This window comes from Hemicordylus capensis, chromosome 6, assembly GCF_027244095.1.
Source record: "Hemicordylus capensis ecotype Gifberg chromosome 6, rHemCap1.1.pri, whole genome shotgun sequence".
NCBI lineage: Eukaryota > Metazoa > Chordata > Lepidosauria > Squamata > Cordylidae > Hemicordylus > Hemicordylus capensis.
This window is the reverse complement of record NC_069662.1, coordinates 55,861,203-55,878,681: the sequence shown is the minus strand read 5'-3', so window position 1 is coordinate 55,878,681 and position 17,479 is coordinate 55,861,203. Positions and strand designations below refer to the sequence as shown.

General features: G+C 44.5%; 1 protein-coding gene across 1 annotated transcript in view; it reads right to left on the bottom strand.

The window, feature by feature from the left end:
* The window catches only part of CNTNAP1 (contactin associated protein 1), a 50,924-nt gene that overhangs the window by 9,766 nt on the left and 23,679 nt on the right, over window positions 1-17,479 (bottom strand). Inside the window, exons 10-18 of the mRNA XM_053263009.1 lie at window positions 15,918-16,089; window positions 13,302-13,408; window positions 13,088-13,207; window positions 12,374-12,577; window positions 10,528-10,684; window positions 10,269-10,396; window positions 9,966-10,151; window positions 1,898-2,116; window positions 60-299 (exon numbers count right to left, since the gene is read on the bottom strand). Of these exons, the coding sequence (XP_053118984.1) occupies window positions 60-299; window positions 1,898-2,116; window positions 9,966-10,151; window positions 10,269-10,396; window positions 10,528-10,684; window positions 12,374-12,577; window positions 13,088-13,207; window positions 13,302-13,408; window positions 15,918-16,089 (1,533 nt within the window). The remainder of the gene's footprint in view (window positions 1-59; window positions 300-1,897; window positions 2,117-9,965; window positions 10,152-10,268; window positions 10,397-10,527; window positions 10,685-12,373; window positions 12,578-13,087; window positions 13,208-13,301; window positions 13,409-15,917; window positions 16,090-17,479) is intronic.

Here is a 17,479-nt window from a genome sequence, read left to right as displayed (position 1 = left end):
GCCTTGCCAAACAGGTGATGCATAACCCCAACCTGCCTCCTCTTGGATCCAGCTCTCACCATGGTTGCAGAAAGGTCCTTCATAAGCAGAGACAGTGCAGTTGCAGGTATAGTGGTTGTAGTGCTCCACACAGGTGCCGTGGTTCTGGCATGGCACCAAGGGGTTCCGGCAATGCCCAGTGCAGTTCACCAGCACTCCCTCTGTCTCATTGGCCTTCCCCTCCAGGTTGAGAGTCACTCCGTTCATACGCAGGCCTCGCAAACAGCCCAGGAAAGGATACAGGGAGTATTCAGCAGCACCTACGACAGGGGAACAGAAATGGCTGCACTGAAGAACTAACAGGGGCCCTTCTGGATTAGGGCAAGGGTAAATCCAATCCAACTTTTCTGTTTCCAACAGTGGCCTAATGCCTATTGATAAACCAATTCTCCAATAATTTGTCTAATCTAGTGGTTAAATATTGCCAAATATCCCATGGAGCCATGATGCTTGATCTGTTGGCTACTTAGTACGACTGGCTTCTGCTTCTGCTTTAATCTTGCTCTTTCTCTCCCTCTAATTTTTCAACTGTAAACAGACCCTGGCCTCCCTCCAGCTCTACAAGGTACTGCCAGGACTTTTGGGATTCTGACAGTCATACAATATATTTGTAAGGGAATCTAGCAATTTGCACATTGATTCCTCTGGAACATTGTCATCAGCCACAGAATGCAAATGCCAAGGCAAGATAAGAGTATGGGGCCACAGCTCAGTGGTACAGAATAAACTTTGCATGCAGAAGGTCCTAGGTTCAATCCCTGACATCTCCAGGTAGAACTGGGAAAGGCCCCTGCCTGAAACCCTGCCAGCCACTGTAGACAATATTGACCTAGACCAGGCCTGCTCAATTTAGGCTCCCCAGCTGTATTTGAACAACTCCCATAATCCCCAGCCACAGTGGCCAATAGTCATGGATTATGGGAGTTGTAAGTGAACATCTGCAGGGGGGCCAAAGTTGAGCAGCCCTAAAACCAATGGTCTGGATTCAGCAGAAACCAGCTTCATATGCCAACAGCCATCAGTATCACCAAGAAGGGTATCTGAAACCTGCTCTCCTGAAAGCTAGGAAAAGAAACTAGTATCCCTAGCTCCTTCTCTCCTCCAAAGCTGGAAGGAGAACACAAAGAGCTTGTACCTTTCTACTCCTCCAGCACTGTGAACAGGGTGCTGCACCTCGGTGGAGCAATGGACAATTATCCAGCAGCTGAGCCCAAATAGCTAAGAAGCTGGGCTGGGGTGAAGGAAGTCCTACTCACAAGGGAAATATGGTTTAATGTTTTTTGGTGTAATCCTGCTAATGTTGCTATATTACTGCATAGGGAAAATGGGAAAAGGTAACAAGCATGACTCTCAGAATTCCCATCAAACTTATGACCTTAGGTATGAGTGGAAACAGAAAAACAACATTAAGTATTGCTTATTAACAATTTTTACTCAGTTAAAAAAAAGATTTGTAGACATATTAACTTTTGGCATTACATCCTGGCAGGGCCTATAATGTCGCAAACAGTGTCATAACAAATTTCCGAGAAAAGGAGAGGGAGGGAGTAGGTGGGGGCCATAAAAACAGCTTTATGAACAACCCAATTACAAGGAAATGCTACACATTGGATTTTTCCCAAAAAGAGGAATAAGTACTTGGCAAGTAACTGCCTGTTGCAAAATGGAACTGACAATTTGTAATGCTGCTTCTTAAATTAATAAACCATCCTGAACCTGGTTATTTCAAAATTATTAACCACTAAAGAACCCCATACAGAATGCTCCAAGCCTGCATTGTGCATGCGCGCACATACACATACACGCACACGCTTACATTCATACGCACACTCCCTGCATCCCACCCATCCTCACTCACCCACGTAGAGTGGTTTTGTGAGATTCAGGTGAATGAAGCTCTGAGGTGGGGCTGCACGCACTACCCAGGGCATCCGGTCAACCCGCAATCGGGCCAGCTTGACGTTGAGCTCTGCCTTGACTTCGTGCCACTCGTTGTCATTGAAAGGTATCTCCGAGTGCATGGTCAAATTCTCATCACCATTTCCAATGTTGTAGCGGAAAACTATGTCTTGGGTTGCTAGAAGACAAGGGGACAATAAGGGTGTTATGGGACTGTCTCATACCATCGTATTTGCCAGCCATGAGTCTATCTGGAGGGAAGGTCTCTGTTGCTCCAGAAACACCTTTGCCAAGTTTGTTGTGCCTCTGAAGAAAGCTATCTCCCCAGTCCACAGGGGCACTGGTCACATAAGGTGAACATGTTAGAATTCTAAAGCATTGCTCTTAACACCACACTAACCTTTTCTGGCCACTTGAGGCAAGATGAGACGTTAATAGGTCTGTCTTGGTCAGTTAGAAAGGTTCAGCTGTTGAAGGCTAGTGCTGGTTTGTGTATGTTCAATGACTCTCCTCAGTATGTGATGTTTTAGTTGCTTAATAAATCTTTATTTATTTTTTGAACTCAACCTAATATCTCTAGATAATCTCTTGGGCTGAACTTCTTTACCACCAGAGCATACTCTGCTGTATGAAGCATTTAATGTTTTTCCTAACACCTCTCAATAGAACAGTGGTACCAGCACAAAAGAGAAGGGCGTGGTTTTTTCATAGGTCCCACCATTTCCCCAGATTAAACATTTCCTCACAGGTTCAGGTCTGAATCAGTCCAAGGACTTCCCACCAAGTGAAGACATTAAAGACAGCTCTCAGCTTAAATCCTAGAGTCTCTGCCATAGCGCAAGACATTCACAATAGGAAAGTCAGGTTGCTTACTGTAACAGTAGTTCTTCTAGTGAGCCATTTTTCATTCACACTATAGGTATTTGCGCACATGCAGAATGTATCTCTGAACCTTCCTGAGTTAAAGCGCATTTTGGTGGTAGCCCCCTACCCCCCGTTAGTTTACTCACTGTGGTTCCTGCCTCTTCCCTCAGTCTCGGATCGCTGTAACGTACCTGTTCAGGTAGCTGCTGCAGCAGGGAAAAGGAAGGGTCGTGTGAATGGACAATGACCCACTAGAAGAACAGTTACAAGTAAGCAACCTGACTTTTTTCATAGTGGCCCATTGTCATTCTCACTATAGGTGATAAGCAAGCTACTCACCTGGTCGGTGGGTGCAGCAGAGTCTGTCACTGAAGAACCAACAGGAGAACCACTGTGCAAAATTGGGAGTCACTCCGGGACCTGGAATCCAGGGCATAGTGGTGGACAAATGATAGAGTTCCTTTCCAGGTGGCCACTCTACAGATGGCCTCGAGGGGAATGCCCTGAAAGAATGCTGTCAAAGTTGTCATTGCTCTAGTAGAGTATGCCCAGAGACTAGAGGCAATGGTGGCATTCTGTCAAAAAGTGAATTTCCCAACTTGATTGCAGTAGTGATCCAGGATGATAGTTGCTGTGATGAGATCTGTTTCCCTTTATTAGGCCCCATGAAGCAGACAAAGAGCACTGATGATGTCAAACTCGCGAATGCTGTGTAGGTAGAATGACAGTGCATGTGCCATTCTTGTTCAGTTTCGGAGGACAGGAATGGAAAGAAGACAGGCAGGCATATATGCTGTGAGACATGGTACTGGGAAACAACCTTGGGGAGGAAGGACATATCTGGGCAGAGCAGTACCGTAGTTTGAAAGGATAGGTAAGTTGGGTCAGCGCAAATAGTTCTTAACTCTGCTACCTGACCTGCCAAAGTGATGGCCAGGAGGAAGGCAGTCTTGACTGACAAATATTTGGGAGAGCATGTTGCTAGGGGCTCAAAAGGTTTCCTCATGAGAGCACCACCTTCAGGTCCCACGGGTGGGTGGATATAAATGAAATAAACCTTTTAAAAACTGTTTAACTGGCAGCAAGGTAAAAATTGGGGTTTTACCCATAGAGACTGCAATGGCTGCCAAATGAACCTTTAGATAACCCCAACTTTTAAAAATGAAATAGGTAAAGTATGAACTCAACTGATGCTTCTTTGGGATGGATCCCTTTTGAAGCTGCAAATGAAGATAATCTTTTCCACTTAGTTCCATATGAGTGACATGTAGAGGGCTTACGAGAAGCTGCAAGCACATCTAAGACTTCCTAGTCCTTTATTTCTTCAGAGATATATGCCAAGCTGTTGGATGAAGAGTCTTTACATCCGGATGGAACACTGCACCCTAGTCTCTGGTGAGTAGATCCGGTCATAGAGGTAAGTGCATTCGTTGTGATCCCAAACGCACCACCCTAGTAGGGTGGTGAACCATAGCTGTCATCGCCACGATGGGCAACCATTATGTAGTTGCCCTGTCCGCTTGGATCTTCTACAGTACTCTTGGTATTAAAAGCAATGGGGGAAACTTATAAAGGAAACCCTTGTTCCACTGGATCAGAAAGGCACTGCCCAATGAGTCTGGGTGATCTCCTTCTCTGCTGCAAAAGGCAAAACTGTGCATGTTGTCTGCTGTGGCAAATATATCTATTTGAGGTTGGCCCCATTTCCAGAATATTTGATTGACCACATGGTGGTTCATGTCCATTCATGGGAGACTTGGGTTAGACAGCTGAGTGAATCGGCCTTGATGTTCCGTGAGCCAGTTATGTGAGTCGCAATTGGCCAGATGTGGTGGTCTAGGCACCATTCTCATAATTCAGCAGCTAAGCGAGACAAAGTACATGACCAAGTACTCCCTTAGTGGTTTAGGTAGGGTTGTATTGTCATCAGTATGAGTACTGATAGCCACCTAATGGCGCAGCAGGGAAGCAGCCTGCCTATTGAGCAGGAGGCTGTTGGTTCGAATCCCCACTGGTGTGTTTCCCAGAATATGGGAAACTCCTATATCGAGCAGCAGCGATGTAGGAAGGTGCTGAAAGGCATTTCATACTTGGCAAACCCCTCCTGCATTCTACCAAGAAAACCACATGGCTCTGTGGTCACCAGGAGTCAACACTGACTTGATGGCACAATCTTTCTTTCCTTATGAGTACCAATATCTGACAAAGAAGAGCTTGGAAGGCACAAAGAGCTTTCCAAATTGCCAGGAGTTCTAGAGCATTTATGTGGTATGATCTTTCTTGTTTTGACCAAAAACCTGCAGCTGTCAATTTATTGCAGTGGGTGCCCCAACCCAAGTTGGAGGTGTCCGTTGTCATGGTAATGTCTGGTTGGGGTTGAATGAATGGCTGTCCTTCCTCTAGGTTTGGGCAGTTGACCCACCATTGGATGGAGTTTTGTGTATGTTGTGGCATTCTCAATTTTTTCTGTGGATGGTCTGTACTTGGGTGGGATACAGACAGGAACCATTCCTGTAGTGGTCTCATGCGTAGGTGCACTAAGGGAAAGGATGGCGGTTGTGGATGCCATAAATCCCAATAACTGCTGTATGGAGTGTGCCTTGTGAGTTCTGGAAGATAGGACGTGATGTGTCATGGCTTAAATGGCTTCAATTCTTCATTGTGGTAGGGATTCTACAATTGTTGAGGGGTCTAGTATAGTTCCTATCAACTCTACAGTGGTGATCAGGGTAAGTTTGGATTTCTCCCAATTGACACATAATCCTAAGTGGTCTAACAGTGTCAATGTAGTCCTTATATGGAGATTGAGGAGTTGTTCTGTTTTCACCAGTAGGAACCAACCATTAAGATTTGGGAAATGGCGGATGGATTGTTTCCTCCAATGAGCCACCACGACTGCCATACACTTTGAGAAGTGGATTGAATGACAAGCCAAAATGTAAGGCTTTGTACCTGCAGATCTTGCCTACACAAAAACAGAGGTATTTTCTGTGAGGGGCAAAAAGAAATATGGAGTAGGCATCCCAACGGTCAATTGAAGTGAACCATGCATTGCCAAAAAGAAGTTGTATTATGCTGGCCAAGGTAGTCATTCGAAATCGACAGTATTGGACAAAATCATTTAGGTCCCATAAATCTAGAATAAGTCTTAGTCCACCATCCCGCTTGGGAACAGTGATGTACCTGGAGTAGAAACCCAACCCAGTGTTGTGATGTACAAGTTGGATAGCATGTTTCTGTAGGAAGTGTTGGATTTCCTGCAGTAAGGTCGGTGTTGGAGCAGTTCTTCGTATTCTCAAGGACGGTGGACTAATGAATTCTATGGCATATCCCATCCTCATAATAGTCAAGACCAATTGACCATTGTTATTTCCTACCATGTGTCTGCAAAGGGAAATAGCCAGGAGTCTAGCTGGTGTGTGGAGTCATGTTATTTTTGAGTAAGAAGCCTTGGGCTTCTGAGGAAGCTTAGATGGTTGTGACTGCTGTTTGTGAAAGGTGTTATATGGCTGGTAATGGTTCTTTTTGTAGTCCTGTTGGTGAAAGGGCTGGCAATTTGGCTTTGGTTGCCCTTGTGACCAGATATGTTATTTAGCTTGCTGCGGGCTATAAGACTGCAGACCCGTAGATCTAGCTGTGGACTTCATCTTATGAACCCGTTCCAGGGTATTACCTGTTTCTTTTCCAAACAACCTCTCCTCATCAAAAGGTAGATCTTCTGTCCTCAGTTTTGCTTCCAGAGACAGTATTGTGGATTTAACCAAGCGTGCCTGTGCAAAGCGATAGCAGCTGCTATGGTTTTAGGTCCACAGTCCACTCCATGCTGGGCCAAGTGAAGTTGCTGTTTTATGATCTGGAGGCCCTCAGAGAAGAATGTCATAGCTGCATCTCTTTTGTCAGACTGCAATTGGTTGACGAAGCGTTCCAGTAGGAAGTGTGTGTGTTGTGCCATACAGCCCTGATAATTTGCTATGCGCAGCTGGAAGTCACATATATTCTTTTCCCCAAAGCATCCAACTTTCTGCCATCCTTGTCTGCTGGTGCTGAAATTAGCTTTTGGCGAGAGTCTTGTTGAAATGATTCCACTACAATGGAGTTAGGTTTTGGATGCTTAAATAATCAGCTTCCTCCTGGTGAATTCTGTATTCCAGTTTTCTGGAAGGGGGTTGGATAGAAGCTGGTTTCCCCCACACCCCTTTCATTACCTCTATGATTGCTGGCAAAGAGGCATCAAGATCAGGGTAGTGGTTTCAGTCTGGATGAGACCAAACATGGGGTCCTTTGTTCCTTCTGTGGCTATTTGTGTCTCAAGTCCCAGGAAAGTAGCCATCCTCTGCAACTGTTCTGTATATGTTTCTCCCCATCTAGCCATTCATCTGAGTGTGGACAACCCAGTGGGAGCTCCGTGTCACTGAGTGGAAGGTTTGTCCTCTGAATCTGACTCTTGGTCCAGAGGTGGTGTTGGTTCCTTCGCTGGAGGGACTTTTCATGTGCCCATTGTGGGAATCGCAGGTGGAATTTATTTTGCCCCCTTGTCCTTCGTGACCCTTTTAGGTCTTGCAATACTTGGGCAGAATTGTCTTTGTGTTGACCTGTTCAACTCATAAGTGGTGAAGGAGATCTGAAGTAAGAGCAGTGGTGGCAGGCACTGTGGTCATAGTGAGGGATTCTTTCCCACCCATCAGAGGCCCAGGTCCGTGGTCTCAAATGCCTGGGGCAATAGAATTCTGCTCTCAGATCCACCCACATGTATTCCATGCAGGGTCTATCATAATATTCTGGGGAATAAGCATGCCTGTAGCTCTCTCTCTTGTAGTCCGGTGATCTCCTGTAATCTGAAGATCTGTGGCGCCTGTCTGGTTCCCAGCCTCCAGGAGGGCATTTGTGGTCCTTGTCATAGGAGGGGGAGTCAGGTTTGTAATGGGAGTCGGGATTGAATCTTCCCTTGGAACTGAAAGCGTGATCTGACTTGCTCTCCCTGTAAGGATCAAGATCAGGCTGTAAATCCGGATCACTCTCTGCTGCTGACGAAGATCAGGGGTGGGAGCTCTAAAAGCGGGTAAGTCGCTACTGATACAATTTTCTTTGGCTCCAGTGCCAGAGGTTTGTCAGCCTTCCTTTTCCTTTTCTTCTTCCCTGGCTCTGACAGATGTTTCAGAGACTTCGTTCTCAGTACCAACGGGTTCAATTTAGCCTTTGACGTCCCTGCCTTTCCCATTAGATTGGGTGTAGGTAAATCTTGCCAGTCTGGCTTCGCAGCACTGGAGCTCATCATAGTGATATCGGCGGAGGTTTCTGACAGCAGAGTCACAGGGATAATGCTGCACTCCTTTAGATCATTGAGGGCTGTTGCATTCTCCAGTGTATAATTGGCACGCAGAGCCCTATCCCATAAAATGGCGCAAAGTCTAGTGGCTACCGCCAAAATGCAGATTTCACTCTGGAAGGTTCTGAGATACGTTCTGCACTTGCACAAATACCTATAGTGTGAGCCAAGTTCAACAGTTCACGTGGAAAAGATCTAAGCCTTTTACTGAACCACAAGATGAATATGAGCCAACTGTGTGATGCAGCTGCTAAAAAAGCTAATGCAATCCTGGGATACATTAGCAGAGGCATAGTGCCCAGATCACATGAAGTAATCATTGCACTCTATTCCCCACTAGCCAGACCTCCCTTGGAATACTGTGTCCAGTTCTGGGCACCACACTGATAAACTGGTTCAGAGAAGGGTAATAAAATTGGTGAGGAGTCTGGAAACTCTATGAGGAATTGTTCAAGGAGCTAGGTGTGTTTCGCCTAGGTGTGTGGAAGGCACCTTGGAGGTCAAGTACAACAGAGAACAATTCTGTCTCTCCTTCTGCATGGCAATCTTTCACTTATTTGAATTCCCTTCCCTTGGACACTGGCAAAAAGGCATAGCCTGAGCAGCCTTTATACATGTTTTCTTTAAATAAGAAAGGAAATACAGTATATGGAAGACCTGCATCCAAAGATTAAGCTACTTAGTTCAAACCAGCATGTGAAGTCTAGTTCTCCTGCCATTACCTTAATGTAGATGGATGCCCTCTTGACTCTGTGGCCACTACTCTGCCAGACTCCGAAAACCTTCATTTCTGTCCAGTCCTGCATAAGTCTTTGCCAACCAAACTGAGGGCCAAACTAGAGAAGACTGTAGAGATCCATGACTGAAACTCTCTTTACATTTTGTGAAAGCTGCTGCAAGGGTTGGGACAGTGGATTGGGACTGTGGCAGTCTGGGGATGTGTGCTAATCCCTTCCTCCCTGCTGCTTTGCCAGTGAAAATCACATACACACACCAGCTCCTATTTGCTCCATTAGGGAAATTGCCCATACGTTTTGGGTGGGTAGGAAATGACAGTTTTCATTAGGAAAACAGTGGGGGCAAGGGAAAGACTTCTCCTCTCCCTCAGTGTCACAGTCCTGATTAAATTCATTCCCTCCATTCCCACCCCAGGGCACTTTCCAGATTAGCCGCTCAACAGCAGCAAAATGATTCCGTTCAGGCAAATCGAATTCAAAACGTAAACAGCAGGGGGAGGAGTTTCTCAAAAACTAACCCCCCAAAACTTTTTAACGCTGGATATACATCATAACACTATATCGCAGAGATTAAATTTGAAACAAGGCACTGAAAATATGAACAGCACTCTGCTGTCAGCATAGGAACTGTGGTGTCACAGCACAGAAAGTGCAGAAGCACACTTCAGAGATACGTCCTGACCCCGTTGCAGGGTCTAATCTGGAAAGTGCCAGGCTACTATTTACAACACTTTAAAGATACAGGAAATCCAATCGGATCTCCATCATCTTGTCTAGGCTGACTCCAAACTTTTAATTTTCTCACAGAGCCTCACTTGTTTATTAGAATTTCACTGCTGACACTTTCACCCCAAGCATTTAGGAAGTTTGCGAACATGTCATGACTTCACAGCAGTTCAGCCAGTGCTAAAAAGTAATGGGAACTTGAAGGCAATGAATTTTTTTTAAAGATACACAAATCCATTATCTCTCTTGTACATGTTTTTAACAGTGTTAGCTCTCACGACCCTTTGAGATTCAGTAAACTGTAAATTCAATTCAATAAATTTTAAAAAGATCCATTACATTGCTCCCACCCCCTTAAACCCTGAATTCCATACTGTTGAGTTCTATGCGGATGTGGTGCCTCTCATATAGATAGTTCCAGTTGCCCACGTTCTCAAGAAAAGTGCCTGATGGGGCAGAAGTCTTGAAGAAGAAGCTGATATCAAGACTGTAGTTTACTTTGAAGGTGGGGAAGAGCAAGGCTACTCCCCTGATGAAAGAGACTGTATTCCAGGAGTTGCCTACAAGTCAAAAGAAGGGCATGATGAGAATTTTCTGGTGGAACAACTCCTGCCCCAGTCTAGCACATCCATGAGAGAATTTCAAGCACACCCTCTCCAACCCAGTCCACTACTCACGATCTCCATAGCAACGCAATGGGCCCAGCAGGAACTCAGCTGCTGACCCAGTGCGGTTTGTGTCAGTCACCACAACCTGTGTGACTGGAAGATGGTCTACAAAATTCAGCAGTCCCTTATCTGTCCGCCTGTGGTAGAATGGAGAGATTGGGAAAAATTGGCCCCCATAACTCATTAGGGTTATCCACACAGTTTCAATCCCACCACCAACTCCACCCAGGCCCTTTTTGGAGGGAGGGAGGGAGGGATCATTTCTCACCACATAAAATGATCAGCATCACAGTTACAGTAGAAACGGGGATCAGCACAGTTCTTATCCATACCACAAGCGCAGCGCCCCAGCCCTGGTGGGGAGCCCCCCCAGTAGTAATGGCGCTCCGCATTTCGGCCCATCCAAAAGCTCAATGGCATCCCAGCTATGGGGCAACAAAAGAAAATGAAAACAGGAGGTGTAGCGGACAGCTCACAGAGTGTATGCTCAGGCAGAGAACCTAAAAGAACAGACATACTGCAATAAACTAAAGGTCCATCTACTCCAGTGTCCTGTTTCCCATAGCAGCCAGCCAGATGCTTCCAGTCGCCCACAAGCAGGACATGAAAGCAAGAGCCCTCATCTACTGCTACCACTCCCCAGCAACTGGCATTCAGTGGCATACTGTCTCTGAACCTGGAGGCATAGCTATTATGATAAATAGCAAGTGTGAGATAATGAATCAAGCCCATTGCCAGCCTAAAAGTTGGAGGGGGCAAAAAAAAAAAAAAAGCAGGTGGGCCAGTTTATTTGGACTCTATCAGTCCTAAGTGCAAGCAACATTTATAAATTATTTGTTCATAATAAATTTAGGGGGTAAGAAAAATTTAGAAGGAGCCAGGCTTGCCCGAACCCTCACCCTGGCTATGGGTCTGCTGTGAAATGCCTAATCTCCTTCCAAAGCAATCTGTGGTGCTGGCCCTTACCACAAGGAATGAATTCCCTATGGCAGGGAAATCCATAAATTAATTTTGTGCTGTATGAAGAACTACTTCCTACTGACTGTCCGAAATCTACTGCAAAGACATCTCATTGGGTGACTCGGAGTCATAGGGTGGGTCCACATGGCCACCAGAAAGTAAGCAGCAGGAAACCAGAGGCTCCCAGCAAGTGTGCACTCCTGGTGCAAGCCAGCATTTCCTTCCCTTTCCATAATGTCTGAACCCACCGATGTCAGTTGGAGAATGTCAGGTTTCCTCCGCTGCCTGACATTCGTCCGACATCTGCAACCAAGATCTGGAGTTGCGCAGAGAATAAGGAAGATGCTTCAGCCCCCTGATCATTTAGGCTGCCTTTTTCTGCATCTCTGATATATCCTTTTTTTAAATGGAACAAGCAGCACTGTAATGCAAACGCAGAAGCACTATAGATTTAGTTAAAGGCATTATGATACTAGCTGCTTTATTTTCAGCCCCTTTCCTCATAATCCCTAGCACAGAATTTGCTTTTCCCACTGCCTCTGCATGCTAACCTGATGTTTTTATTGAGCTACCCACCACAACTCTAAGATCTGTTTTTTGATTAGTCACTGTCAGTTCACAGCCCATCAGTTTAGAGCAGGCCTGCTCAACTTCGGCCCTCCTGCAGATGTTGGCCTACAAGTCCCATAATCCCTGGCTATTGGCTGCTGTGGCTGAGAATTATGGGAGCTGTAGTCCAAAAACAGCTGGGGGGCCTAAGTTGAGCAGGCCTGGTTTAGAGTAATCTATTAGAATAATCTATTGCAGGGCTGTGTGTGTATTCTGCACTTCTGTAGTTACACTACAACGTTTCTAGTCCTTATGGCGGCAAAGATAAATTTGAAAGTGCCTGGTGAAAACTCAAGAAGTGACAATGTGGCTGAGCACATCATTTGGTGTTGAGAAGGCGGCACTCCAGTACTCAGCCCTTTGGCTTTACCCCGACAGAATGCAGCAGAATGAACTATGCAAATGAGCATATATAATTGTATAGTCTGGGAAAGTATTCATGTCGCAGCATTTTTTTTTTCTTGGTCCAGAATGTGTATGCTAACAAGAAAAATATGATCCATAGGGTGGAAGAAGGAGCTGGGCAAGTTCACCCACATACTCACTCTGGGTGTTGAGCAGGCGGGAGAGGTAACAGTGGAACTCGATCCGCTGCTCACAATATTCAGAGGCATTTGCCAGTGCCGACACCTCACCCCACGACGCATTCCAGTAGTCAACAGAGCCCAGGAAGGGCTTTTCGGGACTATAACCTGTCACTCGTGTGGCCCAGTATCGATTGTGCCGTACTATGGTCCACGCCCGATCCGCTGAAAAGCAAAAGGGGTCAATGTCTCACAAAAGCCCTAACCAAAGTATTGCTCTCACGCATTCGGTCGAACTGCTTCTTGTCTCTAAGCGTACAGACTGGCCAGCCGAGAGTGCCTTTGAGGGGAGACCGAGTAGCCTTTCCCGCCTCAGTTATTGGAGCTCCAACTTTTGAGCAAAAGAACTGTGAAAGCCAAGAGTGTAACTTCCAAACAACCTTGAACTCAAGCAAGGACTGAACCGCAACCAACAGCATTTGTTAAAGAAAAGACCTGGACCCCATTAAAGTGTATAAAGTGTTGTTTTTAAAAGTATTTGAATTGGTTTTAAATAGTTTTAATCATTTTTGAATTGTTTTTATATTGTTTTAGCATTGTTTTAATTGTGGGTTTTATGTCTTTTTAAAAGTTATTGTACACCACCCAGAGCCTCTGGATGGGGCAGTTGTAATTAATTAATTAAATGTAATTAATAAATAATAAGAATAATAAGAATAATTAATGTCCCCATACCTCGCATGTCACAGTAGACGTAGAAAGGCTTCAGAGGCCCACTGCCATCAGGGTCAATGGTGTAGTTGCCAGATGGTTTGCCAATAAGTCGATAGGCCTCACAGCTTTCCTTGTAAATGGCTGCAAAATTAAGAAGGAAACGAGGAGTCTGTGCACACAGATCAATGCCTCAACCCTCCCTCCCCCATCCCCGTGGCCCAAACCCACGTCTCACGTTTGTGGCAGGTCTCCCCCTTGTAACCCGTTAAGTCACAGATGCATGTGAAGTCATCCCAGGACTGTATGCAGCGACTGTCATGTTCACAGAGGTTGGGGGTACACCTGGCACAGGAGGAGGAGCAAGTTAACACTGCAGGTAAGGCCTCTCCATCTCAGGATGGCTCCAAGCCATCTAGAACTAGCAGCTTCAAATGAGGAAGAGACATGGGCAGGGACTGTGGCACTGGTGGACAGCAAGTGGTACTCACACAACTGGCATTTTCCCAAGTGGAATATAGGAAGCTGCCATATACTGAGTCAGACCATAGGTCCATCTAGCCTAGTATTTTTGTCTGGCAAGGCAAAAGACCCAGAAAAGCACATAAAAGGGCATGCTGGTACTACAAAACTCTGTTGGGAGTCTCTCTGGCATCAGGTCTTTAGTGGTACATTGCCTCTGACTATGGAAGGTCTATTTATTATTATTTCTTGTTTACACAGTCAGACAGGTGTTATTGACTAGTTTGTTTTATCCAGACATCGAATCCTTCCCAAGGACCTGGGATGGCTGGATTTTGTTATCAATGTTGTTGCTGTTATTATAGATATCGTCGCAGAATATAGGCTGTTCCCAGTAAAGTTGCTTTTTGTAATTAGCTGATGGCGATTTCTGTGGCCCCTATGGTGTTGAGGTGCTCTTCAAGTTGTTTTGGAATTGCACCTAGGGTGCCAATTACCACTGGGATTATTTTGGTCTTTTTCTGCCACAGCCTTCCAATTTCAATTTGTAGATCTTTGTATTTTGTGATTTTTTTCTATTTCTTTTTCTTCTATTCTGCTATCCCCTGGTATTGCTATGTTGATTATTTTAACTTTTCTTTCTTTCTTCTTGACTACAGTTATATCTGGTGTATTGTGTGGCAGATGTTAGTCTGTTTGTAGTCGGAAGTCCCATAATATTTTTGCATATTCATTTTCTACCACTTTTTCAATTTTATGGTCCCACCAATTTTTGACTACAGGCTTGTATTTTTTGCAGATGTTCCAGTGTATCATCCCTGCCACCTTGTCATGCCTTTGTTTGTAGTCAGTCTGTGCGATCTTTTTGCAACAGCTGATTAGGTGGTCCACGGTTTCATCTGCTTCTTTACAAAGGCGGCACTTGCTGTTTGTTGTGGATTTTTCTACTTTTGCTCTTATTGCATTTGTTCTTAGTGCCTGTTCTTGTGCAGCCAGTATTAAACCCTCTGTTTCTTTCTTCAAGTTGCCATTCTTAAGCCATTGCCAGGTCTTGGTGATGTCTGATTTTCCTATATTATTATTATTAAGTATATTTATCCACTGCCTTTCAGCAAAATAGCAAAAACAATGGAAAAAAGGTTTCTTGTTCCAAAAGGGCCCACAATCCAAAAACAAAGACAATTGTAGTAACAAAGACAATTCTAGTGAAGCCCTTACGAGGAATGCTGTCCTGAACGGAAAAGAGGCAATTGTTTCCCCTTCTAAATATAAGACAGCCATTACTCTAGAAGGTGTCTCTTGGCCCATTTAGCAGGGGTAATTGACTATTCCTAGCCATGTTAGCCAAAAGCCACTGAGTGGCCTCCATTAATGCATGTAATCCTTTTGGAAGTTATTGGTACGGCACTGGTCTTCTGGGTTCTATAGAACAGTTATTCTTTGCACAAAATAATCTTTCTGTTTTCCCAAACATTACTACAGTTCAGTTGCAATGAATACCCAAAGCTTTAATATCAGAGGAGAGAACACATTTTCCCCTCACCACCTTCTTCATACAGTTCATAATTCAGTAAACTTCTTATCACGTCTACCCTCAGTCATGACCACACTTTTTTTTAAAAACATTTTTTATATCCCGCTCTTCCTCCAAGGAGCCTGGAGCGGTGTACTACATACTAAGTTTCTCCTCACAACAACCCTGTGAAGTAGGTTAGGCTGAGAGAGAGGTGACTGGCCCAGAGTCACCCAGCAAGTATCATGGCTGAATGGGGATTTGAACTCAGGTCTCCCCGGTCCTAGTCCAGCACTCTAACCACTACACCACGCTGGCTCTTAAGACTTTTCTTCCATTCTCCTAATAGTTTTAGTTGCCCTTTTCTCTACCTTCTCAAATCCTGATCTTACATGGGGATAATCAGAACTGCACCCAATATTCTAAATGTGAGTGCAGACTTTTTCAATACATCAGAATAGCTTTTTTATTTTCAACACCCTTCCTAAAGAACAACAGTAGCACGAAGCAGAAGATTTACCTTCCAGACTAGCATCAAATATTTTCCAAAACATTCAGTTTGTGGAGACCAAATAACATGCAAAGGAATTTCCCCGCCATGTTCACAAGGGCATTACATACCTGCACACCTGACACTTACATCTCACCTTTCTTCCACAGAGTTCAGGGTGGTACAAATGGGGCCCATCACATCCAGGCACTGACTGAACTCCTTAGCTACTGCAAGGGCATTCTGTGTCCTTAAGCCATTCCATCTGCCCCTACCACGCTATATCTAGATGCTCTACCCAAGGGAATATGGGGAGAATCCTGGTGGATCTCCTTCCCTGCTCAAACCACAACCCTGCCCAGTCAGAATCCATGTTCCAGCAAGCGTACCTATCAGTGATACCACACACATTGAAGTACACTTCAAAGTATTTGCCAAGCCGATTCAGGCGAACCATGTCTAACTCGATGGGCTGCCGGTCCACACTGAGCTGCTGCATGCATCCGTGGAAGGCCGTTTGGTTGGAAAGGCAGCCAGTACGTGAAGCTGGCTTAGGGCAGCCTAGAAAACACAACACAACAGCCCAGGCAATGTGTAAACAAAAGAGAGGAGGAGAAGTGCAGTGGGTAAAGTTGATGAAAAACAAACAAAAGAAAATGGTTCTAAGGGGAAAGAGGTGTCGTCCATTTGTTGAATGGCATCAAAGCCTCTGCTGCCTATGGCAGAATCTTACACTAATTATCTGCTAATTAATGCATCAACCTGAGATAACTACCCCTCATTCTGTCATTAGGGAATATAAGATTCCTGCCAAAGTCAGGAACCTTACAGTTTACTTTTTCATGTCAGGATGACACAGAGGCCTAAAGGGGAATCCTATACAAGATGACAACACAGTACCCAAACCAGGATGCACAGATAAAGACACCCCCCTCCCCGACAATATACAACATTCGCTGCTTAAATGTTAACTGACAAAATACAATGTTCTTTGCTTGAGAAAGTCTGTCATCGGAAGACAGAAAATACTAGCTTTTTAGCGTGGTTTTTGACTATAACCATTTGTAGGTTTTCTAATTATTTATCAGCGTGATAATTTCCAATGCTGCTGAATGCTGAGTTCTCTTAACATAATCACTGTAGCAGACAAGACTTGAACAATCTAATCATTGTAAAATCAAGACCATTTGTTCCAACTTTATCAAAATATTCAGAGTCTCCTGTGACAGAGAGCAGCAAGATGGCAACATTTCAAAATGGTCAGATAAGAACAATGCTCTGAGATACAGCAGCTTAAACATTTTCATTTGAAGTGCAGTTTTCATTGGTTTACAACCATTTGCTGTGTAACCATATCATGCCTCTTATTTTTTTTCTTTTTGCTAGTCTAGATTATATTAAAAATTCAAGGAAATAGCAGGAGTGTTGCAGTTCCTGGTTTAATGGAAATTGTCTCTTAACAAAGCTAAAGGTGCTAATGCTCACAGTTTAAGCAATTACATATTATGACTGCACTGAAAGTCCAATTCACTTCAATTTATGTTCCTCAAAGTTTTATATGTTATAAAGGTTTCCCCCCCTGAATAAAATGGTAGATTAATTTCTTCTGCAATTTGTTCAAGGTCACTCTGTATATTGACCACACTACACAGAGAATTAAGCTAATCACCAGTCATATTGGGACATAAAATTAGGTTTTGCTGCAAAGACCTGAACTGAACTGCATTTTTGGTGAACAGAGAAGCTTTTCTACTACAGCCAGAGAATCTGATCCAGAAACGACTTAGGATTGTAACAACATCATCATCATTATTATTATTACATTTATATCCCGCTCTTCCTCCAAGGAGCCCAGAGCGGTATACTACATACTTGAGTTTCTCTTTCACAACAACCCTGTGAAGTAAGTTAGGCTGAGAGAGAAGTGACTGGCCCAGAGTCACCCAGCTAG